General features: G+C 39.9%; 1 protein-coding gene across 1 annotated transcript; it reads left to right on the top strand.

The window, feature by feature from the left end:
* The first annotated feature begins 47 nt into the window (after positions 1-47).
* OCIAD1 (OCIA domain containing 1) lies at positions 48-26,499 on the top strand. The gene is made up of 8 exons (XM_077815657.1): positions 48-285; positions 2,277-2,361; positions 5,813-5,866; positions 8,658-8,705; positions 16,000-16,129; positions 18,394-18,599; positions 21,843-21,995; positions 26,030-26,499. The coding sequence occupies exons 1-8, from the start codon at positions 223-225 to the stop codon at positions 26,065-26,067; spliced, it is 777 nt and encodes a 258-aa protein (XP_077671783.1). The 5' UTR covers positions 48-222; the 3' UTR covers positions 26,068-26,499.
* Positions 26,500-27,893: the final 1,394 nt, after the last annotated feature.

Here is a 27,893-nt window from a genome sequence, read left to right as displayed (position 1 = left end):
CACGGTGGGGTGCCTTCCTGTTGCTCCTGCCTGTCGGTATCCGTATCCGGGTCATTCTGGTGAAATTGCCCCTGGTCCCGTTCCCCCGGGGTCATTGTGTCGCTGCGGGTTTCCGGTGCTCCTCCCCCTCCCAGGGAGGTTTGTGTGTCGGTGCGGTTGCGGCACCGCCGTTGAGCCGTTTTTTTTTGCCTTTTTCTAGTCCCCCTCCCCGTGCTTGCTCTCATGGAGCCGCCCGGGCAGGTAGGGCGGGGCCCCCGAGAAAGGGAGCACGGCGGACCGGGCCAGGTACGGAGGAGCTGCCCCTGGCTTGGGGCTGAGCAGCTGCGGGGAGCCCGTTGCCCAGGCGCCCCCGGGGTGCCTGGGGCCGGGCAGGCGCGAGGGGAGCTGTTGTGAAGCCGGGGAGGCCTCTGCGAGCGCTGCGGTGTGATGCGGGGTCCCCTTCCCCCGTGTGTCTGCAGGGCACGAGGGGTCCTAGGGCTCGACTGCGCCTGTGTCACTCAGCGACTGCCCCTTCGCCGCCCGCCCCCGGGGCAGCTGTTGTGTGTGAGACGCCGACCGCCCCCGGCCGGGCTGTGCTTGCGGTTCGCGTAGAGGGGAAGTAGCCTGATCCCTTGGCCTGCCTGTGTCCGCGCTGGCAATCTCTGGCCTGGTGGCAGCCGCAGTTTGGGGCGACGGAGATTGTTGTAGCAAAACGTCTCTGCTATGTTTTCAGAGCTGTCCTCTCAAGCTGGGATCATTTAAATCAGGACGATTGACTAAAATATCTGAAAATGTTATGAGTGCGCCACTGAGGTGTCATTGAAACACACATAGCAACCCCTTTTTGTTCAGTAAAGGGTGCATTAAACACCTCCTTAAAATTACTTGCAATGGAGTTTTGTTGTGTATATATTCCCTCTGTCCCCACGTGCTATTGGTACCCAGGCTTCTCTTTTGGAGGCATAAGTAATAAACTAGCCTAGCCTAAAATACAAAGTGATGTCGAATAAATGGAATATGCTATGGGCTAACTCTTTATATGTAGCATTTCCATATATTGTGTCATGGAGATCACAACATTGGTGACTTCCTTTCATCTCTGTGACATTTTCTGCCTGGGGCTCCTAGCCCCTACCATGGTGGGGGACCCTCCAAAGCTACCCAGCCACAGCAGACAGTGGGGGGATCATGAAGCAGCCCGGCCACGGTGGGCACTGGGGGAGACCCTCCAGCTGCCCAGCTGGGGACCCTGCAGCTCCCAGCCATGGTGGGGGACCCCCCCGCTGAGCTCCCAGCCACTCTGATAGGGGGGATGACAAGTGGACCCTACAGCAGCCCAGCCCCTGTGAGCAGGGGGACCCCAGAGCTCACACTCCCCACAGCAGTGGGGGATCTGGAAGCCCCAGCAAGAATGGGTGCTGAACCCACCTCACAGTTTTGTCAGATATTTTTAGTGAAAGTCATGGACAGGTCACGGGCTTCAGTGAATTTTTGTTTATTGCCCGTGACCTGTCCATGACTTTTAATAAAAATATTTGTGACAAAAACTCATCCTTAATTATGGATGTTCCTTTGTAATTTGAAGTTTTGCTCTTCCAATGCTGTGAGGTCCAGTTAATGAGAGAAATGTATCATGAATTGATAATGTAGAATGACTTCTCTCTAAAAATGTCATGTTTTATTCATAGTATTAGGTGCTCACCACAGCCTAACATCACTTGGCTCTCTCACAATAATGGTGATGATCAGGCACTCCAAGTTCATGTGGGGAGTAGTGGAGGAATTGGCCAGCCTTCACCTTATAACATCTTATAGATAACTGAAATGTTTTATGTGGTTAGGACTTTTTTACTGTGTTAAGTTATAGTGGCTGACACCAATATGATCCTTGTGCTCTGTGAATATTTAGACTCTGTTGACCTTCAAGATCTGTCTTTTTACCCAGGCTTTTGTGATGGGAGGAATACAATAAGGGTTGGTATTTAAGTGTGTGGCAGGGTTTTTGGTTATTTTCTCATGTCTGGATAAGCTGCTGTGTATTTTTTTTTCAATGTTATTGTATCTTTAAAATCATATCTAGGGCAGCAAGAGGCCTGTATAGTTATAAATCTAACTAAATTAAATAGCTAATATTGCTAGCCTGATGAGGCATTCACAGGTGAATAAAGGCCCCAATTTATTAAATTACAGCTATTTCAAGTGACAGTGTAGAGATTAGGAAAAGTATTTTTAAAAAGCTTCTTTCTGTGAATATTTTCATATACATATCTTTTAATGTTCAATTTTCATAATGAAAGAATCCTGCAGGTATGGCTTACGTACCAACAGAGGATGAAAGAAGAATTTTCAGGGAATGCAACGAAGAGAGCTTCTGGTATAGATGTGAGTCAAGTTTGCTGATAAACCACCTTTGTCTCCATTTTAATCTCCTCTTTCTTCCTTCTTTGTAGTGTTATTTTTGCCATTATCACAGCTATTTAAGAATGAGAGCCAAAACCTACAAATCCTTACTCATGAGTAAGGACCATTTGTATGAGAAGCTTCACTGAAATCAAATTATACACTAAGATAAGTAATATTATGGAAGGAAAATGCTTGTCACATCTCCCTGAATACTTGATCCATTAGCATTTACACTAACTGTTTTTAAGATCCAGTCATAGGGCCCGTTTTGCCTGTCATAGTTACACAGGCTTGTAAAGCACCTCCCCACAATCTACTGTTAGTGTGAGGGAGCCTCTGTGCTTGTTGGGGTCAGCTCCCTGACTCCACCACCACGGGGCAACACATACACTCCCTCCTCAGCCTACACAGACTCTGCTGTCCCTCTGCAGGTTAGCGATAGACACACTACAACCTCTGAGCATTTCATTGTGGTGCTCAGCTCCTGTTCCACAGTATTGACAGATACACTGTTCCCAAAGGAACAGTACACCTCAGCTTACCAGTTATATCTTAGGTCATAGCTCCACTTTACACACAGCATTTAGAAATGTTTATAGTGAAAACAAGTAATGTATGTTTATTTAACAAGAATAGAGATTTGAGAAGTAGCAAGGAAAAGTATTGGCAACAAATGGTTACATGTAAAATAAAATCATAATACACATTTTAGAGCCTAGACTTAACTAGATACTTTCCTGTCTAATGAAGTTTAGCTCACCCAAAGTCTTTGCAGCATTTTCCAGTGAGGTTGACTGTGACCCTCCTTTCATAAGACAGACCATGATGATTGTTCATCTCCTACATGAAGGATCCTGGGTGTATATCAGTACACCGTTGTACCCCCAGAATCCATTATTTTTACTTGTAAACAGGATATTCCCCTGTTGTTTTAGGTGTTGGTTTTTTTAAAGCTTTCCTCTCTTCTGATTTCAAAGTCTCTTGATTAGCATCAAGATCAATAATGCAAATAGTTCTCCATTGTGATGCATACAATGAACGATACATAAGTGACCAGACAGAGAGATAAGCATCTGCTGTCCTTTCCCTGAAGAGAACCTCTCCATGGCACATCACATCCTTGTGACCTGACTTTAACTTCAAGGCTTTAAGAACATAATTTTTGGTATAGATACTTCTTAAATATTATCCATCGTTTGCAGTGTTGTTTTAGCTGTGTTGGTCACAGGATATTAGAGAGATAAGGTGGGTGAAGGAATATCTTTTATTAGACCAACTTCTGTTGGTGAAAGAGAAGTTTTGAGCTACAATGAGCTGAAGAAGATCTCTCTGAAGCTTGTAAGTTTGTCTCTAAATATTATCCATACACCTGTTTCTCAGTGATGTTGATGATCTGTAAGCTACTGGCTCTTGGTAGAGACCTTACATGCTACACTTTGGTGAACTAGTGTTCGTATGCTTGACCTCAGAGATCCCTGTAAATGCCTATGCCCCTTCCCCGCCCTTGTCCTCTGTCAGTTCACGTCAAGAGGTCCCTGGATCACAGCCTCATCTTGCAAACCTTTATACAAGTTGGCCCTCAAAATTAGTCTGACTGTTCATGCGAGTAAGGGTTTGTAGGATTTGGATGGCTTTCTAAACCATGTAAATACTAGTGAAACATGCAAAAGACTGAGATAAGGCATTTCTATATTTTTGAATTTCTGCAGCAGCTTCATGCATTTTTTTAAATTGAGGTTTTTATTGAATTGAATATGAAAATGAACAATTCAGTGCAATAGCTCCTGTTTTGATATTCAATTCAGTTTATTTTACACTGTCCTCATATTTTCAGTTCTGAGTTATGCAGATTATCTTTCATAGGTCATTAAGGTAAATGGGACAGTTCACACCTCTTAGAACCATTGTATGAGTCTCTCTGCAACTTCAGTAAGAGAACAAACATCAATAAACATATTTTACATTCAATTTGCCTCTCAGGGTATGTCTACATAGCAACTAGACACGTACCAGGCTGGCTCCTGCCAGCCAACTCCAACTTATGGGGCTGTTGCATTGCAGCGTAGACTTCCAAGCTTGGGATGGAGCCCAGGCTCTGGGACCCTCCCACCCTGCAGTATCCTAGAGCTTGGGGTTCTCCCTGCAGCCTGAGCCCCACCAGCCTGAGTTAGCTGGCATGGGTCAGACATGGATATCTAGTTGCTATGTAGACATACCATCAGAGGAAATCTCTGCAGCCATGAGCACTAGAAATATTTTATTTAATGAAGGCTGAGACTGGAGCATGACTCTACAGCAAACTGAATTGTGCAAATCATAATACATGGGGCCTGTGATCATGCATTGTCTTAACAGAATGATGCTTGCCCAATATACAATGTGATTTGTTTCAATTATCAAAACAATGTTTTTTACAAAATACTGAAGAATTATTGACCAAAATGGATTGCATTATTACTTTACACTTTTCCCCCCATCCAAAAGGCCAGCACTGCTTCTTCATTTAGGAATGGCCTGGAGATTATGAAACTATCTTTTCGGATATGAGTCTTCTGTCTGTCATCTGTGCTTTTGTCATCTAAAGAGTAGATTGCTGCACTATGGTTTTTATGAGGCTGCATCTTAATTCTTTGTGGAAACTGAAGCTAATGTAGCATTTAGCAGTCTGTTTGTTGAACAGTATGTTTTTATGTGAACATAGTGCACTGGGATCCTGTGAGTTGAACTAACTGTCTGTCTGGTTTGGGGTAGATTCCTATCTCTCTGGAAAAACCTCATTTCACCTCAATTTTGGGATTCTCTCCCAGCATGGTTTGAAATAGCTGGAATCTTGAATTTCCAGTCATACAGTAAGAATCCTCTTTGGTCCCTAGCTTTTGGGAAAGGGAGGTAATGATGAGGGTTGTAAGTGATGGGAAGATTGTGGGTTCAGTTAATGATCATTTGATTTTTATTTTTTTTAACTAGGACATTGCTGGTGATTGGGGTGATGGTTGACATTTTAAAAAGAGCAGAGTAGTTGCTATCTTATTTTTATATATACATTGAAAGAAGTGAAATTGTTGAAACTCTAAATTAGTTTCCAAAATATTTCCACTCAGTTACTCAATTTTAGGAGGATACCTTCCACCAGATTTTTCAAGTGTAAGTGTAGTGTTATCTTATTCATAGAGTTTAAGGCCAGAAGGGACCATTAGATCAGCTGGTCTGACTGCCTTTATATTACAGGCCATTAAACTTCAGCCAGTACCCCTGTATTGAGCCAATAACTTATGATTGTGTTTGGCTAACACATCTTCCAGAAGGGAATGCATCTTGATTTGAAGATATCAGGAGAGAGAGAGAGAGAGAATCCGCCACTTTGAAAAGTTTGCAAATTATAATTCTTCTTTTTTTCTCTCTATTGATAAGCTACTTTTTCCCCCCACAGCTGTTCCTATTTCTGCAGTAAGCATGATTGTCACTCAGGGCTTAATTAAGAAAGGTAAACTTTAAAACATCTTTTGGTTTAACTTCAGATAAGTTTTACTTGTGCTCTCAACAAGGTTGTCATGCATACATTTGATTTTAAATCATATGTAAGTAGATTAGAAATATGTATAGGAAATATTGTGAAAACTTGAAGAGTGGAGAAATGCAAGCTTTTGTACATGTGGGGAAGAAAAAATATTCAGTAAAAGAAATATTCAGTGGTAGGGAGAAACCTCCAAAGCAGTAACTCTGAAAGAAATCTAGGGATGATAATAGATTTTGGAATTGGATTGGAATGGAAAATACTTTAATATTAAAATATCATGATATAAATGAGGGTTTCCCCTCATCTAGAATATTGTATTAATTTGTGGTCATGTCTAAGGCTACGATTTAGTCACAGGTCATGGGCAATAAACAAAAATTCATGGCCCGTGCCCTGTCCATGACTTATACTAAAAATGCCTGTGATTAAATCTTGGGAGTGAGGCTCTGCGGGGAGACACTGTGGGGGCCATGACTGCGGGGGGCGCTGGGGACCGTGGCTGGCAGGCCACTGCTGTGGACCGCGGCTGTTCCGGCCGGCCGGGAACCGCTGCTGGGGGCTGCCGGAGCAGTTGTTGGTGTGGCTGTCCCCAGGGCCACTCCAGCAGTGGCCGGTGTGGTTGTCCCAGGAGCCACCTGAGCAGCTGGCCCTGGAGTCAGCCACTCTGGCCCCTGCAGAAGTCACGGAGGTTGCGGAAAGTCACGGAATCCATGATTTCTGCGATCTTTGTGACAGACACGGAGCCCTAGTCATGCCATATCAAAAAAGGATATTGTGTAACTAGAAGAGGTTCAGATATGGGCTATGAGAATGCAAAAAAGCATAGAAAAAACTTGCTTATGGAAACTGAAAAGACTGGGATTGTTTATCTCAGAGAAGAAGCAAATAAGAGGGGATATAAGTCTACAAAATTAATTGTTATAAATGAGGTAGAATGGGAACATCTTTTTTTCCATGTCTAAGTAAAAACAAGGGAACCATCAATGAAATGGTGCCACATTCAAAACTCATACTTGGAAGTACATATTCATGCGGTGTGTAATTAAACTGGATGCCATAGGATGTTGCTGAGACCAAGACCATGGCAAGATTCAAAACGTATTTGACATTTCTATGGATTTCAAGAATATTTAGACATAAAATATCAAGTATTTAAAAAAATAAGTGGGAAGGGCTGTAAAACTTTACGCATCAGGGTTTAAACCAGTGGTCACCAACCGGTTGATTGCGGGGGTGGAGGGGTAGCGTTCTCCCTCTGTGCACTGCTCCTGCCTGCAAGCACTGCCCTCGTAGCTCCCATTGGCTGGAACGGGGAGCTGTGGCCAATGGGAGCTGCAGGGGCGGTGCTTGCAGAGAGGGGCAGTGTGTGGAGCCATGTGCTGCCCGCCTCCTCCCAGGGGCTGCAGGAGCATGTTGGCCCCTTCCAGGAGTGGCGTGGGGCCGGGGTAGGCAGGGAGCCTGCGTTAGCCTTGCTGTGCCACTAGAGCCGCTGGAGGTAAGTGTTGCCTGGCGGGAGGCTGCACCCCAGCCCTGAGCCTCCTCCCGGAGCCAGCACCCAGAACCCTCTCCTCCACCTTAAGCCCCAGCCCTGACCCCCGTCCCAGAGCCAATACCCCACCTCCTCCTGCACCCCAACCCTCTGCCCCAGCCCTGACCGCCCTCCCAGAGCCAGCACCCTGCACCTCCTCCTGTACCCCAACACTCTGCCCCAGCCCAGAGCCCCCTCCTGCTCCCAAACTCCCTCTCAGGGCCCCCACCACGCATCCCCTCTGCACCCCAACACTCTGCCCCAGCCTGGAGCCCCATCCTGCACCCAAACTCCCTCCTAGAGCTTGCACTCCAACCCCCTGCCCCGGGCTCAGCCCAGAGCCCCCTCGCACACTGCAATCCCCTTGGTCCCAGCCCAGAGCATGCACCCTTCCTAAATCCCAACCACCTACTCCAGCACAGTGAAAGTGAGTGGGGGGGGGGAGGGAGGAGATGGAGTGAGCGGTGTGGGGCTTTGGGGAAGGGGCTGGGTAGATCCTGGGTTGCCCTTAAATTCAAAAAGTGATCTTTGGCATAAAAAGGTTGGAGACCGCTGGTTTAAACCATTCTCTAGCTGTTAGGGGTTAGAAGGTGACTTCCCTGGGAAGGTAGATTACCTTGCATCTGTGTGGGGTTTCTTGGACCTTCCCTGAGGCATGTGCTAACCTCAGTAGGAGACAGGAACTGGGCTAGGTAGACCAAGATCTGCTCCAGTATGATGATTCTTATGTTCCTATGATAGTTTGTCTGTACTGAGTAACCCAATTCCAGAAAGGTGTAACAAAGTGAAGGGAGTTAAGAGAAGAATAACAAAATGATTAAGAAAAATTCAAATTCCTAGTCACATAGCTTCAGCAGCACTTGAAACTGCAGAAAGAGGGGAACTTAGAATTGACTGAAATTGCCTCATTCACCTTGTGTTGGGGTATTGCGTTCTCCAGAGAGCGATTATACATCCCATATATACTGCAATACCTAGTTGCACAAGGTGGGATAAAGCCGGAATTTTAACTCTTGAATTTTCTAGTTTTGTGGCTATAAGTCAGAAATGTTGTTGGGATTTTTCTTCTTAAAAAGTTAAAACAGCTCATGTAGTGCAGAGGATTAACTACTATGGCATGGTCACATGAAAAATTAAATGTTAATCTGGTTATTTAAATTCATCTTTGTGATCTTACTAAAATAATTATTTTACATATAGTAAGTAATTACTTACTTTGCTTATTTTCAGGAATTCTCACCACTCATTCAAGGTTTGGCTCTCTTCCCAAAGTTGCATGTAAGTATAAACCACATGTTAGTTCAACTTACCAGAATCTAGTTCATGAAGTGCATCAGTTACCCTGCCAAAAAGCCAAAGCAACTCAACTGTAGCCAGCTGAGTCATTTCAGATGTATCTCAGTGAACTTTCTCTGGATTTATATTGGTGTAATTTGAGATCAGAAGACTTCCCTATATGGCAATCTAATATTCACAAATTCATTATTTCTCTATCATAAATAGCAAGACTTTCAAATTCATTTTTAGTCAGTAACTTCCTTTCATTTTTCCTTCCCAACAGCACAGCTAGAACTATAATAGATAATTACTAAACATCTCTTTCAATATTATTTCTATCAGAAATAATTAAAACTTATTCAGGCTGGGTGGTGAAGTCATCTCCAATTTAAATAAAGTGGCTATTCTGAGAAGTGGGATTGTTTAATGTACTGTATCCTTTCACCCACAAATTGGGTAGACTGTTATCAGGTGAAAAGTATCATTCCTCTGCACTCTGAATTCGCATGACAGGGTCTGCAAAATTTCTGTGTATAGCATTCATGTAAAACCCTGCAAGATTGCAGAAGTTCTTGATAATTATCCTCTGAGACTCTAGTAGTCCAAGATGGTAAAACAGTGCATAACTTTTAAGAAATGAGAGGAGATTGGTTTTAACTTGCAGTAATGGCCTTCCAGCAGTAATTCTTTGTATGTGGTGAAAGTCATTGTAAAAGGACACTCTCAATTTAAAATCACACTACGGTATGAATTTTTTACTTGATGTTATTAAAAGTAATACTTAAGAGTGCTGTAACTGAAAGATTAAAGAAATACAAATTTTCTGTATTTTCAGTTTGCCTTCTGCAGTTAACAGTTTGTATATAGGCAGCTTCTCCTATTGTGCGGGGTCTTTCATGCTGCAACAGGGAAGAAAGAAACATTTATAATCACATTTCCTTTATTTTCTTTTTTAAATCACAAACATTTGCAGGAGACTTGGTCAGGTTTGTACCTGAAACTACTTCTCTCTTTTGACAATGACTATATTTCCAGCTGATAGTGCCAATTTAAATTTCTGATGACTCTTTGGCTTATGTAACTTTTCAGCATTATTGAAGTTTACAGGACCAACTAATATATCATTTTAATCACATATTCCTGTTGCAGTGAAATCTGCCTTAAGAACTTTGCCAAAGCATACCCATCCCACGCTTCCTGATTTGAAGGTCATAATTCATGTCTCATTTGTTTCTTTCATGCTATCTTAATATCTTTTTTTCCTGGTCTCTGTGTATGCACAATTAAAGGAAACCTGCAATTTTATGTGAAGGATTTTGAAATCTGTGTAATCAGAAATATAAATCACTGTTTTAAAAAAGTCAGTAAAATAAAAATGAATAAATAGCAGTAAAACAGGAAGTTGTCATCGCTCCGCTCTGCCCACATAGATTCAGATCCTACTCACGTTGACTTTAATAGCAATAGGAACAGGATCAGGCCTACGGTTTGTGATAAGGGAAGTGCTGCTTCAAACATATAAATGAATGAGACAAAACTATCAGTCATTTAAGGCAAGTTCTGTTTTATTTTTTGTGCCTTGAACAATACTACTACACACATTTTTCTAATAAATAATAATTGCCACTTTGAAGGGACCGCCACATATTTCTAGTTCTGAGATGTATCCCCCCTGACCTGGTGCAATTGAGCTTTGGGAATCTTCAAGAAACATAGGGCTAATTGGAACTACACAAGCATCACGTTAGAGCACAGAATTCTAGAAGTCAAGGTTATAAACAGTGAAGTTCCCAGCTACCTCATTTGTTGCTTTCTATGATTGGTTGTGGGTATACAGACTTTCACTTTGTACTGAGAAAACTTTCCACAAAGAATATTTGGTTGTAGTTTTGGTTGTTTTTTGGATTGGTAATTTCATGTAGTTTTTGCAAAGTTAAAATCTATCGCTGTCTCTGGCTTGGTTCTGGGACATCATGTCAAGGTCAGAGCCTAAAAGACCAGAGTTAAGTGATGTATTTAATGTCCCCCTCTCAGGTTAAACGCACAGACTTGCAGCCTGATGTGCTTTGATGATAGCCTGAATCATAGTTTAGCTTGCTGGTCTTTTATGTGTTAGTTCTAAAAGAACAGATACATTCTGCTCCATGCCTTCCTCTTGACAGAGGCCCATGAACCATACTCTGGTCAGGGAGAGGGTGGTTATTGACTTGAAGTTCCCCTAAAGTTTTCAGACAGAAAGAAGCCTTTAGTCCTAGGCTTTGCATCTTGATCCTGCTTCAGATTGGCAAAATATTGTGTATCTGGTCTTGTGGCTGTTTCAATGCCAAAAGGCTTACACTGGGCTTGTCTATGCTACAGGGGCACAGCTGTGGCTGTAGACATTTTCTACAGTAATGGAACAGTTTTTTCCCTTGCTGCAGTTAGTCCACCTTCTGAAAGGTAGTAGCTATGTCGAGGGAAGAATTCTTACGTTGACCGTGCTGCATCTATACTGGGGGTTAAGTCAATCCAACTATGCCATGTATGTCTCAGGACATTAGAGACATGGTGGGTGAGGTAATATCTTTTATTGGACCAACTTCTGTTGGTGAGAGAGACAAGTTTTCAAGCCACACAGAGGCCAGGTCTACGCTACAGATCTATATTGGTATAACTACGTCACTCAAAGCGTATGTCGTTATAGTCACTTAATCCCCCGTTAGACAGCGTTATGTCAGTTGGAGAGTTTCTCCCGTTGACATAGCTACCACCTCTTTGGGAGGTCGATTAACCACGCTGTTCGGAGGAGCTCTCCTGTCGGCATAGGAGTGTCTTCACTAAAACACTACACCGGCGCAGCTGCATCAGTGCAGCACTGTATGCGAAGACAAACCCAGAGATCTTCCTCAGGTCTGGGAAGGAAACTTCCAACATCACAGCAAAATGCAAGGTGGAACAGATTATTTAGCATAAGTAGCGAGCACATATTATAGGGGACCATTCGAGATAGAGTGGTCCATTAACACCTCTGGAGTCATAGGACAAAAAGATGGGATTAGTGAGTTACAGATTGTTGTAATAAGCCATAAATCCAGTGTCTCTGTTTACTCCATGATTTTTAAATGTCTAGCAGAGTAATGAGCTTAAGCTCCTAGGCTCATCTTTTGAAAGTGTTGTACAGGTTTCCTTTGAGGATGAGGACTGAGAGGTCAGATATAAAGCAATTACTTTGTGAAAAGTGTTCATTCACAGGTGATAAGGTATTTTGTCTTTTATCATTTTCCTGTGTGAGTTCATCTGAGAATGTAGTAACTATGTGGGTGAAACCAGACAGTCGTTACTGGGGTATTTAGTGCACTGGATGAGGTATAACACCTTGTGATAGGCATGTATAGGATCCGTGAATCTTGAAAGGTGTGTTGTAGCAGTGGAGATATGTCTGCAGGTCTTGCATCTGTTTGTCTGGTGTTCCTTTTGAGTTTGCATATGCTGGTCTGTGGGGAGCTTGCTTCTGGTGAGCTTGGAGACATTGGGGGGTTGTCTGAAGGCTAGAAGAAAGGGTTCAGGAAAGATTTCTTTCAGGGTGGTGTCTTTCAGGATGGGTTGTAATTGTTTGATGATAATCCCATATGGATTCTAGTATGGGGTGGTAGGTGAACCAGCTGGTTTGACCAGCAGAGTTTCCTCAGTGCTGAAGACAGTCTCAGTACAAGGGAAGCCTCAGGCTAAGCTCCTGATGGGGCAATCTCCCCTCAGATCTAGGGTTTGTTGGGCTTGACGTTATGGAAGCATCTGTTCTGTTTTCCTTTGCCATGAAGCAAAGGGGTAATGTGAAGCAGAGCTCAGTGAGAGCTTCCATGATAGAGAGCTCAGTGCTGTCACATGAAGCATGAGAGCATAGTATAGATCTGACTTTTAAGGCAATTCTTGGTCTTCCAGTATCACTGATCTCTTGAACTTTGATTCTTTCCTTTGGAGATCGTGCAGGTCCCTTGGTTTCAGCACACTTCTGTGTTCTGCACAGTGCATGTTCTTTGTTGCAGAGATCTGGTGGAGTCCTCTTTTGAATCCACAGGATGTAACTAAATCTTCTGTTCCAGAGCCTTAATTCTGGGTCTTTCCATCTCTCTCTCGGTACTATTTGGGAGAGGATAGGAGGATCACTGTAATGGTTCCCTGGATAATGGCATTTTGGATTCTGGTGAGTTCAGTCTCTTCTTCAGGTGTTACTAATTTTTTTCCTCAGTGACCTGGTTGGTGGTGTGTGATAGTGTTTATGTAGATTCCTTTCTTTTGTCCCCAGTTAATCCCTGGATAATCTTTCCATATTGGCAGGGACCTCCTTTAACTTTTTAATAGTCAAGCAACTGTAGAAGGCCAGTCTGAGATGTCTCTTCCTCTCAATCTCTCTCCAAAGAAGGGTAAGATGCAGTCACTACTTTACAAAAGCAGTTTCTAAAAACTATTTCCCTTTATCAATTATGGTCTGTAAAGTCTATGGAACTAGGCAAAAGAAACACTTGCATGTAAACCCCTGCCTTGCTTTCCCCATTATTCAAGCATTCTGGTCAGTGTCCTTTCAGTGTTACAGGTCCCCTTTGCTTGGCCTCACTTCTCCAGTTTATGTCATCTTCTCCAAATCCTGGAAAATCTCACCTCTGCAGTCAGTTTTCTTCAACTTGGACTAGTCCTGCAGTCAACAGGTACCCAGTCCCTTTTGTTCCTTTCCTCTCTGAGTCTATCTTTGTTTTTAAAGGCAGTATCAACACCTTCTTTGTCCCCTGTCCTGGGGGAATTCCATTCCTTCAAACCCTAGCCCTTTGAAGGGAAGTTAGAGAAAACTGCTTTTCAGTAGGATGCAGATACTCCTTTTTTCTGCCCAGGCAAGATCTTTTCAGGTGCTGATGGTTTTTAACAACCAACCCATTCCTAGGCAAATGCCCTAGTGTCAACCCCCTGTCCCATAGCACAGTAAAAGGCAGCTGTAAGACATAAGGATACACACAGTTCATAAATCAAACTGGAATTTCTAAGTTGTACATTGATTCCCCGGATCATCAAAGCATATCTTCCAGAAAGGCATCCAGTCTTGATTGAACACCTCAAGAGATAGAGAATCCATCACTTCCTTTGCTAGCTTGTTCTAGTGATTAATCACTCTAACTGTTAAAAATGTGTCTAATTTCTAATTTGAATTTGTTGGGCTTCAACTTCCAGCCATTGGTTCTTGCTATGTTTTTCTCTTAGATTGCAAAGCCCTTTGATACCTGTTAGTGTCTCCCTATGAAAGTATTTATACGCTGGAATTCAGTCCACACTCAGTCTTCTTCTTGATAAACTAAACAGATTGAACTCTTAGACCCTTACTGTAAGGTATTTTTTCTAATCCTTGAATAATATGTGTGTCTTTTCTTCACCCTCTACAATTTTTCAACATCCTTTAAAAAATGTGGGCACCAGAACTTTATCTTTATCATTTATCTTTATCAGTCAAACTTGTAATCTCATTTAAAAAATGAAATCCAATTTGTTTGATAAGATCAATTGTCCATAAAACAGTGTTGATTGGCATTTAATTTTATTGCTAACTTTAATTATGTATTGATTGAATCCCAGATCACCTTTTGCCATTATTTTGCTCCCCTTCCCGCCCTCTGAACCCCTCGGTCCCAGCCCAGAGCACCCTCCTGCATCCCAAGCTCCTCATCCCCAGAGCCTGCACCCCCAGCCCGGAGCCCCATCCCATACCCTGAACTCCTCATTTCTGGCCCCACCCCGGGGCCCACACTCCCAACCAGAGCCCTCACCCCTTTCCGCACCCCAACCCCAATGTTGTGAGCATTCATGGCTTGCCATACAATTTCTATTCCCAGATGTGGCCCTTGGGCCAAAAAGTTTACTCTCCCCTGGAATGAGGGGGTGTGTTGAGCATGTTTGGTGGTTGTCTTGGGCATGCCCAAAAGAGCCGTCTGAACATCAGTAGAGGAGTGAAAAAACCTGTAATTATTTGAAAAGAATTTTTAATCAATACAGGGCATATTATTTAAAGGATGCTCTATGAAAAACTGATTTTTTTTAAGTCCGTTTAAAAATGATGTAAGTTGTCTCTTTAATATATTGAGAGCTGTTTTGGAGGGTCACTTGTAATATATATTGAAATATGAAAATGTGTCTTATTTTGTTACTGTTCTTAAAACTCAAGTCAGGTAATGAAAACTAAAGGCTCCGATGTTAACCAACTCATCCATGTTCCACATAGATTGTATTTTATTGTATACGCTTAAAATTGATATTCAACACGTTTTAAAAGTGGGCAAGGGATAAAAAGAAATTTAGTTTTTTATTCATGGATTTTGTGTGTTAAATGTTAATAACTTCGTATATATTCTGATTTACCTAGTTTTCTTTTAAAAGGGGTTATGGAGAAAGAAATATAAATGGATATTCTTGACTATATATGAAGTGCTTGAAGAAACAGTTCCTTAAGAAACACTGATTTTGCTAGGCAAGTTACTGGGTCATTGATGTAAGACTTTCCCTTTAATAAACCATAGACTGTCCCCTTTTTTTAAAAAAAAAAACCCAAAACATTAAATGAAATGACTAGACAGATACCTTCTCTGCCTTAATGACTTATTGCCAGTCAGAATCTTTTATTAAATTCAAAAAGTAACATTCTTGACCTGTGAAGTAGGGCTGTTCACGACTTGAAATTACTTTTCTGTGAGTTTTTGTTCAAATATGGAACAACTTTATTATTTTTTTTATTTTAGAATTTTCTACAATTTCCAGATTTCCTATTGAGTCTAAATTTTGTTTTGAAAAATAAAGTCTGTTTCTACAGACTCTGAATGAAATTGATGAGGCTCTCTGAGCTGCTCAGCTGGAAACCTTAAAGCCCTAGCTCTAGTCAGTTTCCAGGGCTGCCAGGCCTACTGTTGTGCAACAGGGAACCCAAAGTGTTGAGAATCCTAGCTTGAGACCCTTGGGAGTCTTGGTCCAGAGATCTTTGATTGTCATCCTTCTCTCCTCTCAACTGCCACATCTGATGGCTGCCTGCTTGTCTCAGGTACTTCATTATGACTTTGTTCAGCTGTCACCTTACTCTTTTAGTACCTTCTCTGGACAGGAGTACCAAAGAAATATTAAAGATGCTGCCTTTTTTGTTCTTTAAATCAAAACTGAAGACTAACTTATTTTCATTTGATACTATGGCACCGTGTACTACATTTTTAAATGATTCTACTTTTATTGTAAAGTGTATTGATGTTATGGTGCAGAGTATGTCAGAGTTGCTCTTTTCTTTACATATAAGTTGCCGGTATATGTGGATATATTGCTGGAAAGATTTCTTACATGTCGGCCTGCCGGGAGAAATTCAAGAAACTGGAGCATTCCCCAATAGGAGAAAGTATACGACAAGGGCGCAGACCTCTTCCACATGAGTAAGACTTCAATTCTTTCACTTTCTTTAAGTTCTTAATTTTTTTTTTCTTTCTTGTAAGAAGTTCATAGAAAGATCAGGGCTGCGTTTGCAACTTGCAATGATCTTGAGAGCTGAATTTTTCCTTCCCTTCCAGCAACTTGTTACCTCCAGGAAACTCATTCTTTGTGAATTCACAAAGCAGCGGCATCAACTGAAAATTATAGTTTGAGCTCTGTTATGTACAACAGAGTATTTTGTCGAGTCAAGCAAAGAGTGCTTTTGTAAGCAAAAATGTACTAGAGTGTACACTAAGACTTTGGTTTCCTGTGGGATTTACTCATGATAATATGACCTTACACAAGTTTTCTCTTGATAGTTTAGAAGACAACTGAAATAAAATAACTTCACTTGTTGGAAGTTGTCCAGTAGTTTAGTTTGACTGAGGGTGAAATAGAAAGAGGGTGGAAATAATAATAAAAGGAAAGAGATCAGTAAGCAATACTAGCTAAGGAAGACGTATGGTGGACAAACTTATTACTTTCCTTTGTTCACAACTTTAAAATCTATAATAGTGGAGAAGCATGACGCCATTATGCTCTATTTGTGAAAAACTCATCAAGTTCTTTAAAATATTTCCTGTTTTGTTTCAGAAATGTTTTCCTACTTGATATGGTTTTTAATAACATTAGTTTTGTAACCTCTGACCTATATAAATCTTTATATAATTCACTGCTCAAAAAATGTTATTTGGATAGCAGTGAGCAGTAGTCTAGTTTATGTAATGGTTACTGTTACATAGACAGACGTACTTTTTAAAACCTTTTAACAAGGACTTGATTAATCTCTTAACTGCTTTCCAAACTGGCTCTCATCAAGCTCTAGTGCACTAAAAATAGATCATAGCCAGGGCAGTACAAGGGGGCGGGGTGGGGGGAGGCGGTGTGAGCTGCTGCCTCCAGTAAGTTCCTAGTGTCTGATGGGCATGCACTCAGCAGCTATCCCCTTTTGCTGCTCACACTGCCGTGCTTCATTCTATTAGTGTGCTAACTCAAGTATATCTCGTCAAACTGGGAATCCCACTCCCAGCTTGAAGTGTAGACTTACCTATAAACGTGGTAATCTTATACCTATAGGACAGTCAAGAAAAATATATACACAGGATAACTGAATTACATCCCCGCCACTTTTTGCTTTCCTTTTTCTAGCCTCCTGAGACTCTTCCGTGCCCCCTTATAAAACGTTCAGCTTCCCTTCTACCCCACCACCCCCAAAAGTGAATATGAATGCTTAAATATATATACACGCCATGTTAAGGTGGTGTTTTAAATAATTGTTGCAGGAAAAGGGAAAGGTTAAAATAACAATATATGGTCAATATAAAAGATGTTGCTTTTATATTGTTAATTCTGTAATAAGATATATGTATCTATATGTGTAAAGACAATGTAACTGTAATGTCTTATTGTAAGTGATCGAAAATATGAATAAATAAAATCTCCTTCTCTCCCTTCTCCTCCAAAAAAAGTAAGAGATGAATCAGGCCTAAATTACTACAATAGACAATTTTTTTTGCATGTAACCAATTGATGTCCTCTTCTTTTAAAAAAATTGTTTCTAATCATCATTCCCCGTGTTAATTTTGTGCCAGAAAACTAATTCAGCAAGTCCATATAAGAGGGAGGAACATAAGACTTTTGTTTCCTCAAGATAATTCTTTTGTCCCCAGGATAGCTACTGTGACATTTTTTTTGGTATTGATAAGTCATAGCAGCTTCTAATGAAGGGTTTTAAGTTGCATCTTGGCTTCTCAAACCACACTTCTTCCCCCAAACTTTCAAAAATAGCAGCTACTGCTAGATTCTTATGCCACCACTAGCTCATGCAGGCACACCCTGTTCTATCTGTCTGATGTGTTTTGTCTGTGTCTGAACTGTCTTTGGGGGCAGGGATTGTGTCTTACAGTATTTATCTTGTAAAGTTCCAAGTCCATGACTGGTACTCTGTCTATATTCTGTATTTTTTTTTTTCCAGATAGTATTCAAGTTTCTTATGTATGCTCCTTTTTTAAAGTGTATATGTGTTAAGGAGGGGGACATACAGATCTTTTTGGACAGTTTAAGCAGAATCTATTACCTTTTTCTTTTAAAATCTGTTAATACTTAGTTTTAAAAATTAATTGTATTAAAACCTTTAATCAAGGAAATTTTATTCCTCAACCCATCGTGTCATGTGCTTTAATTAAATATTTCCAATCTTAATATCCCATTGTGTTGTTTTTTCCAGATATGCTGCTCAAAAATCAGAGTTTGCAAATTTGCCTTCTCAGTCACCTTTTGGATCTTCTCCAGCAGCTGAAGCCCCACTTTCTTCCAGCTATTCACGTGAATATAGTTCAACAGATCAGTCCGGCTCTAATTATGCACCAGTTCCATTCAGTTCTTCTCTGAATGAATCCTCTCCTACTGGAGTTACTGAACATAATGCCCCAGGTATGGCTTGTCTTAATAAAGTTTATAACTTCATAGTACATTAATTCTTGTCTCTGTCCTGGATGTCTCTTATCTTCAGAGGTGAGAAGAATGTGAAAGTAAAGCTTCTTTTGTCATGATGATAAATATGGTATATCCCCTCAATTTGCTTGGATGTATACATTCTGTATATTCAAATTGCCTTGTTTCAGCACCTGTACAAATATACAGTATTTTTTAGATTGCAGTGGTTTTTGATACTTTTCTTTTTGGAACTTCAGCACATTCCTGTATGTTGACACAAAGCACATCGATCTACAGTATGTTTCTGTTTTAACATTTGTCTTTTTAAAACCAACTTAACTTATATTTTTTTAAAAAGATAACTGCAAGTAAAAATTTTAATTTTCAATATAGGGTTCTGTTTTCTCTTGCAACAACTGAGGACATCACTGAGCCTAAAATTTCCTGCATCCTTCATGCTGCTTTAGGTGTTAATGATGTCCTGGACTGTTGCAGGGGAAACACAAGATCGTGAACTCAGGTCTTGGATGGTACCTAAATAAATATGATGATTTTCTGTGTGTGTGTGTGTAATTTTAATGTACTTTAGATTTTTAAATTTAATGTTTGTGAAAAATCTTTTCATTATTTGACTCTAAAAGCCCCTTCACACAACTAATTTTTGCTAACAGATTTAGGGGCTGACATTTTAGACACATTCATAATCTTTATGGTTCCTTACACTGAAGCACTTGAAAACTGCAATTTTAACAGAATCCAGGAGTTGCTCTCTCCATGTGTGCTGAATTTATACAATAATTGATAATATATGAAGGGGGAAAAAAATCCAAAATAAAGTATAGAAGTGATATTCAGAGGAGGAAATGTGTGTAGAAATGCAGAAATGAATGCTTGCAGAAGTGAACTTGGAGCTGGCAATGTACACATTAACATTATGCATAGGTTGATTTTGATTTTTAACTGTTTTTAATTAACTGGGTTTATAAAACTGGACAGTAAGGAATAACATGAAAGAACAATGAAATAAATATGTAATTAATCCAATATGGAGTTTTTCCAAATCAGTTATCCCAATAAGTCTAAAACAACCCACCTATTGATAACAGCAGCATTTTAATGTATAAAACATCATATTCTATCAAAAATCCTGATAACTGTTACCATTTAATGCAGACTGAGGGTTTCTCCAGAAATGATTGCCTTTAATATACAGGTAGACTGATATCTTGCTCTATTGAAGGACCTGCTGTACATGCTTTTGCTATTTCTGGAAGGACCGCAAGCCTGTATGCAAATCATAAACTTATCTGGATTTCTGAAAAGTCTAATTTATAAACTTAAATTTATTTTGTTATGCTTTTGTCAAGTGACCAAAACTTTCTCATCCACCAAGTGTTAAACAGCTTAAATCTTTCTGGTAATTTAGCAATATCAGAATGAGAAAACATAAATTAGTTAGTATCTTCCAGTTCTCACGTGTGCACAGGGACTGACAGTTTGTCTATCTCAAGCATAAATAAGAAAAAATCAATGAAGCAAGCTCAAAAATCAATCTTGATCTTAAAAAAAAAAAAAAAAGTAAAACTCTTGTTTGTTTCCATTTCTGTTTGTGATCCGATTTATAAATTTAGCTACTTTCTTGGGATTTACAAAGCTGACCATGTGTCATTCAAAATTAATAATAGTTCAGCCAAAAAAACTGGAAGAACAAAAAGAAAATGTAATCAGGCCCTAGAAGAGTCATCATACCCTGAAATAGCGTTCTCCCCCGTCCCTTATTAATTGTAACTCATAGTCCCAGATATGTTGATCATTCACATAGTTGCAGCCACCCATGATAGTGTTTACTGCTCAGTTTCTTGGATGGGAGAAATCTTGCAGATTATAACATCATTAATGGTGTATACCAAAATCAACAGTTTGTCATTTTGCCTAGACATCTTGCTCCTCCTCTTAGGTCATGAGTTGAAATCATGGCCCAATTGAAGTCAATAGGAGTTTGCCATTGAAGTCAGTGGAGCCAGAACTTGACCCAAGGAATAAGTGAGCCTAAGCATTTGCATTAACTCATATGAAATTTGAGTCTTATTTCACAGAGTTCAACCTATTTATCATTTTTTTTATTTGATAATCTCCATAATAATTAAACTGAGGTACTTCACTAGCCAACTTAGCAAAGTGACTCTAATAGTTGTAGAACAACTGAAGATGTAAAACAGCTCAAATTTCTGGTTCTTCCACCACCCCCACCCCCCACGATGCATCTGATTTTCTGTTCACCAAAGGTTTTGTTTATTAATCACCACTATATATTATTTGAAATGCTCTGTCAGTAGTAGTAGCACAAAATCATGGTGCTTAAATAGATGAATATGTTCTTATTTCCTAAACATGACTGAACTAGACATTCTTACTTTTATTCAGGGTCCCTCAAAGATATGACATTTTTAATATTATTGGGGGATGGTTAGGTTTTTTTTTCTTATTTTATCCAAGAAAAAGCCTAAAGAGCAATAACATTTTTGACAGATTTAAAATGGGGGGGGATGAATGAAATCAAACCCACAAGCCTAATAGTGCTTAGATGCCATGGAGTTTGGGCACTTTATAAATACTTAGGTGGCTGATCCATAACATCCTTTTCTCTTCAGACCAGTCTGATTTTCCCTTCTCCAAAGTCTTCATTTTTTAAAAAAAAGTTTTGCTGTGCTTGGAATGCACAGAATTCTCTTTATTCTTTAGAGTCTGAAAATATGGAAAACTCTTGCTTTGGGTCGCGCTATCTGCTCAGACTATGACTGCTGTACCATACTGATGTACTCCCAACAGAGCAAAACATGTCTCTGCTGTCAGTCATGATCTAGGTGAACTGCTATCTGCTTGAAAAGCTGTTTGTGGCAGTGCTATACATAGAAATTCTGCTTTATGTTCTTATTTATGTGTCACTACTCAGTTTTCCCAGCCCACAACTACTTCATAACATTGGTGGCATCTGAGAATAAAATGAAAAGTTTCAGGGAGGGATCCTTCTGAATGTATAGAGTGCTTTTACAATACTTTGAATTGCAGTTTAGGATTGTGGCTGTAATGTGTCCCATTTCAGTCTCAATTGAGCTACAATGGATTGGCATGCTAAAAAAAATGTTGGGTTAATTGCAGCTGTAATCAAGTGTAGTTGGGTGTTGCTAAATCTTCTCACTGCATATATGTATATATATATATATATTTTTTTTTTTAAAGAACCTGTTCCATTCCTAGAAGAAAGTCCTAAGAGAAAAAGTGTCTCATACGAGGAGTTAAGGAATAGAAACAGAGAGACATATGAAGGAACATTAATACAAAAGGCAGAGACTCCAGTCAAGTCTTCACAGGAGAGACCATTTAAAAAAGAAGGTAATCTGATGCTGAATTGCTGCACTATGTAGTGAACATGGATGCCAAAGTAGCGTTGAAAAGGATTAGAGTCTTGTGCTTTCCTCTAAGAAATCCCTAAAGGATAAACAAACAGTGTCTTGAGGGGCAAATGACAGAATTGTGTTTCTGACTTAGCTCACATTTGAACTGATTTCCTTTCTATGTATGGCTTATGTACAGCGTATTATATAGTTTCGTATTTCAAATTACTTCTTGTGTTGGAAAAAACATTGAAGCTTCAGTAGAAGATTATAATGATGGTACTACAATGATCAGGTTATCCATTTAGAGACAAATTGTGAAAAGCTTGATTAGTGCTTGGCTGCCTAGGCCTTTAGGCATATGGCTACGCAGCAAAGAAAAATCTGCAGGGTGTACCAGCTGAATTAGGTTTGCAGGGCTTGGGCTGTGGGGCTGTTTCATTGCTGTGTAGATTTCGGGGTCTGGGCTCTAGGATTCTGAGAGGTGGGAGGGTCCCTGAGTCCATCAGTCTACACAGCAATGAAACAGCCCTGCAGTCTGAGCCCCACAAGCCTAAGTCAGCAGGCATTGGCCAGCCATGGATGTCTAGTTGCTGTATAGACATATCCAAATAAATAATTTACTGCATCACCGCTCTTTAGCAAAGGGTTCAATAACTAAGGTTTCTGACTGAGTTTTTTAGCTCTTGAAAGGGTGTATGTTAAGTTAGCATTCTCTCAAAACAGACCACATACCTGTTTTTAAAAACATATTTTATGAATTTGGGGATTTGTGTAGTGTAGAATTTTGAGGGACGTGTCATTGTTTGCAGATGTTTACTGTTCTATGTTAAAATTTAAAGGAAGGAACTAGTACTTGGCATCAGTGTTGAGATTTTTGTTTTCACGCTGGAAAACAGAACTTTAGACAGTAAAGAATGAAGTGACCTTCAAAATGAAATGCCATTCAATCAGTATAAAGCTATCTTTGGGAACCACACTTCTTATTTTGAATAAAAAAATTATTTTGCTGTTTAATGCACTGCAGGATCTGTCACTTTGAATCTTCAGGCATTATATTCAGGCCCCCATATACTCTGCATCACAATGGGACCAAATTCTGCAGCAACAACCCTTTAATTTTGTGGCAATGTTAATTTATTCTATCACTGTGAAATACTCTACATTTCTACACCGCCCACCCGCATACGAACATATGCAGTTTTAGCCCATAGCTGAAAATACCAATTGACATAAAATTCTTGGGTGAACATTTGAAACACTGGTTATTTTCAAAGATAGGAGTTTTTTCACTCTATTTTCCATGGGGCCTGTAATACAATTAACTCCCCCTTGTGGGAAAAGCTGTAGAGCAAATGTAGCTGCAGGCTGGTCCTAGCAGGGCAAAGAGATAAAATATTGAGCACCTGCCTGGATCAAAATGATTATTTTTGTGGCAGACCCTCTGAATTACTTGGATTCCTGGGGTAAAATGCCAACTCCTGTGGCTGTGGAATTCATGATGCCATGATTAAGATGAATGAGGAAGTTCACACCTCTTAGCTATTGTTCCAGGTTGTCTGTAGATTCAGGCAACTGACATTTCATCTGTGTGCATAGTTTCCTATTCAAGGTTTTCTCCACAGCCATAGAGACTAGAATCATATTTTCTTTAAATGAAAGCTCAAGTTCTGGAGCAGCACTTTGTGGCAAGGAGTAAACTCCACCGCAAAGTCTATGGCTATGGGATTGCAGAATACAAAGGTTCACAATTTTATTTATACTTTTTAATTTAGGATTTTTTTCACTATGGAACAATGTTTAAACATAACATAGGATCACAATAGATAGAATGTTATGTTACTTATCATCAGCTTTTGAAAATGGCACATGAGTAGTTCACTGAGCTTTCTACAAATAACTTGTAAATGTGGTTGCTTGCACTGTTTAGGAAAGTGGAGTAAAAGCAAAACTAAAATAAATGTAAATATTTGCTGGATAATAAATGACAGAAGTGCATGAAAGTCTGAAATTAATTTCAGGGAACTTACTGATGTCACTAACGGAGATGGTTCAATAGCAGAGCTCAGTGATTTTTCAGCCTGTTTACTACTTTTCTTTTGAAATGTTAGATAGCTTTATAATAATGAGTAAAAACAGGAACTAAAATTTAGGGTTTGCCTGCTTTGGGTTTAACCTCTGTGCTCTTAGTGTGCCTGCATAATTCCTGCTAAATTGCTGAGGAGTGGATGCTCTTCAGCAGCAGTCAAATGATAAGCACTGGGGCTCCCTTACAGCAGTTTTTTGGGGTTGGGAGCAGAAATCTGCACAAATCGTCAAAATTGAAACTATATTGGGAGGGTAGGAGGAACATCTACAACACCCTTCTCCTGTCCATGCCATCCTCAGACACCTCCAGTAGAGTCCTTTATCACTCTGTGCACCCACACATAATCCTGAGGCAAGCCCCAGTGCCCACAAGAGCCTTTTTCCTTGGAGAATGCATCTCCCTTTTTTCTGGCCTTTATGTAAGAAAAGTGCACTGGTTTAACTAAAAGTGTAGTTGTAAACTGATGGGGTTAAACCAGTGCAAAGAGCTCTGTGGACCCTCTTCCTTTGGTTTTAAGCCATGCATATTTCAGTTTAGCTTGTCAATTAGAAATCAACTCAAGCTAAACTGAAATAAACCTGGTTTAAACTAAAATAAGAGTCCACACAACATGCATGGATTTAACCAAATCCATTTAAAATTGCACTTTAAGATGAAGTCAGTGCAACTTCCTCATGTAGATGTTAACAATGACAGATGGCACAATACTACCATCCTCGTAGTCACTTAAGCCCATTACTTGGGTATCATCTTTGAATCCACCCTCTCTCTACCCCCAAACATTCAGGCTGAAGCCAAAGCTTGCTTCTTCCTTCTATGTAAGGTCCAGTTCTCCGTGTGCACCATGTAAACTCTCATCCTGTCTTGTCCTCTCTGACCACCTCCTTTCTGGCCTCCTGATATTCCCCTCTCCTTTAGAATCTTTGGCTGGTCTGACCATATTGTGCTCTCTTACACACAATTCCTGACAGCCCAGATCCTCCTCCTGGCTCACTTCTCTCATGCATTAAATTCAAGCTTCCCCTCCCTTTAAGGACCAGCACAACTCAGCACCTACTGTCTATCTTAGGTACTTGTATACTGTAGTAATGGGGGGCCTCACAATCATTAATGTACTTACCCTCTCCTCACCCTTGTGAGGTAGAAAAGTACTATTATCCTCATTTTACAAAGGGGGAACTGAGACATAGACCAAGTGACTGGTCCAAGGTCCCACAAACATAGGTGGCAGAGCAGGGAACCCAGCTCTCCAGAGTAATAACCATTGGTCCATCTTTCCTCTTTCTCTTTATATTTATTCTTGTATCTTATTGTAACCTAACTCTATATCCTGTTTGTCCATATCTCTCCCAAACAAGCACCTTTTCATTTTCTTCCACACTGCCTTCACTGGACTAATCCATAAAACCATTACCTTCCCCTCCTTCAAGTCTGTCTCCAAGACCCACTTCTACATTGTAGGCAGTTGCCAACTGTTAAAGGCTAGGTAGTTGGCCAGTGGGGATTACAAATCTCTCCTTTTTGTTTTAAAACAAATATAAATTAAATATATAACTAATTACCTTGTAGCCACACAACTGTGCATATAACAAGACTATGCAATATTTGTATCTGTTGTTCTTTCCCTGTTTCTTCCAATTGTTTGGTACACCCACTTGTTGCATCTTGTTTTAAATTAATTATAAACTCTGCAGGGTAGGGATTAATGTAATTGGTCCCTAACCTGACTGGGGCCTTTGAATACTGCTATAATAAAAACTAATAATGCCATCTTTACCCTTTCCCTCATTTTAAAAAGTACTAGACACTCACTAAAGTGTAACTGTCCCTAATCCTCACACTTCGAAAACACAACACATTTACCACAGTTTCAAATCACTATGTAAATTAAACTTATGTATTTAAACTATTTAGTTGTATATGATATTTTTTCTTTTTTCTAGTTAAAGTAAACAAGTATGGAGATGCTTGGGAAGAGTGAGAACTGAATCTTTGCATGTACTGAAGGAAGTTATCTTCAATCAGCTAACTTCAGCTCCATCTGTGTTGGTCATGAATATCTACACACTTTGGTGTATTCTGCCGAACTGAAATATATTCTAATAAAGAAGACTAGATTTTATTTTTGACTTTCCAGAAGAGTGAAAAATTATGGATTTTAGGCTTAACATTGTGTAGCTTTGCACCATTGGGGAACTAGACTATTTATGAGAACAGTGATTTTAAACAGTTTGATACTGTTTAGAAATAATGAAAAAGGGATAGCTTGCACTAATTTTATAAATTTGTAGTGAGAGATAAGGCACTAGCATATGTAAACAGACTAAGTCAGATGTACTGGTGTTGAGAGGGGAAAAAAACAATCTTTTCAGATTATTCAAGACTCCCATTAAAAGTCACTCAGTAAAGCCTACCCTCATTTTTTTTTTGTTTGTTCTGAAAGTAATGACACATAAAATCCCAGTGGTATTTACACCCATCTAATTAGTAAGGTATTAAAATAGATTTTCATTTCTCCCATATTTTTGGGACTTCAAAGTCAGATCTTATTAACCCGCAATAAATCTTTACAACTAAACAGTAAAAAAAAAAAAAAAAGGCAGTGATGAGGAACTTTTAGGTACCAGAATAAATGTATACCTTTCATGCTCTTCAAAAACGTTTCAGAATAACATGCACATTTTTAGTGAGTTATTCTGACTCATCCACTACTGAGTAATTGTTCTGACAAGATCCAAGTTACCAGAAGCACAGAAAATGATTAAATGAAAGAAAAAGGAAACATTAAAAAACATCTGTATTTAGGCATAGTGGGGTAAGTGTATTAGTCACTTTAATTTTGGTGATATGGGTTCAAATTCTGGCCTGGATTGAAAAATAATTTTGTGGTCTTATTCTTATTCCCATGTCACGAAACCACCGCAGTTTGTCAACACTTTCTGTCTCTCGAGAAGAGATCCCCTTGAATAGAATATAGCATTAGTATTTCTATTCAGGACTGAAATACATTGGCAGAGCTGTTCTGACACATTTTCCTAGTATCTGCTTTAGTATCTGGATCAAAACCGTGCCACCAGTCTTTCTTTCATGAGCACTAGAATCTCCTCTTCAAGCTGTGACCTTCAGCTGCTCTACTTGTATTCTTAGCCTGTCAGCACTGTCCCTGTCTGGTTTGGGGTCTTTTGGTTAAAGGTCTGCTGAAACTGATCAATATCAACCCTAACTTCATGAGAGAGGAGAGAGAATTCTATTACCATCCAAGGAAAAATGCTCTTGAGGACCTCATTGATTCAATGGACCAACAACAGAGCAACATGGACAGAAAGATTCACCAGGGTGGTGCAGAGTAAGCTGAAATGACGATGAAAAATGAATGTAGAGAGGATGAGTTCTTAAAGAACCAAACCATGTTTAAGAACATCTGAATAACAGGTCTGTTTGCAGAGAAAGGAAACTACTTCGGAACTGTAAGTGGATGACTAGCATCAGGTTATCTTGAAGCTAACTGTATAAAAAAAAAAAAAAAAAGACCCCAATTTACGTTGAGAGGCGGCTTTCAGGTCTGAAATGAGAGGTCCATGAAAGTACTAGAAGTCAGCAGGATTTGTACTGTTATTGAATGATGGGGACATTTTAGAATACTGAAAGTGGTCAGATTTATCATGGGAGAAATGCATACAAAATTGTCTTGATTTCTCCTTGTTATACCCACCATACAAAAAAGGAGAGAAAAAGGGCTTGTCTACACTACCGCGTGGGGTCGATCTAAGATACGCAACTTCAGTGACGTACTTAGATCTACTTACC

The sequence above is a fragment of the Eretmochelys imbricata genome, chromosome 4 (assembly GCF_965152235.1).
Source record: "Eretmochelys imbricata isolate rEreImb1 chromosome 4, rEreImb1.hap1, whole genome shotgun sequence".
NCBI classification, from domain to species: Eukaryota; Metazoa; Chordata; order Testudines; family Cheloniidae; genus Eretmochelys; species Eretmochelys imbricata.
The sequence above is the reverse complement of the archived record's forward strand: the minus strand, read 5'-3'. Positions and strand labels throughout refer to the sequence as shown.

Coding starts and splice junctions, on each gene's coding strand:
- OCIAD1 (XM_077815657.1), top strand. CDS start 223: ATGGAGCCGCCCGGGCAGGTAGGGCGGGGCCCCCGAGAAAGGGAGCAC. Junction 8,706..15,999: donor CTCTCTTCCCAAAGTTGCAT/GTAAGTATAAAC, acceptor TTTACATATAAG/TTGCCGGTATATGTGGATAT. Junction 21,996..26,029: donor GAGACCATTTAAAAAAGAAG/GTAATCTGATGC, acceptor TCTTTTTTCTAG/TTAAAGTAAACAAGTATGGA.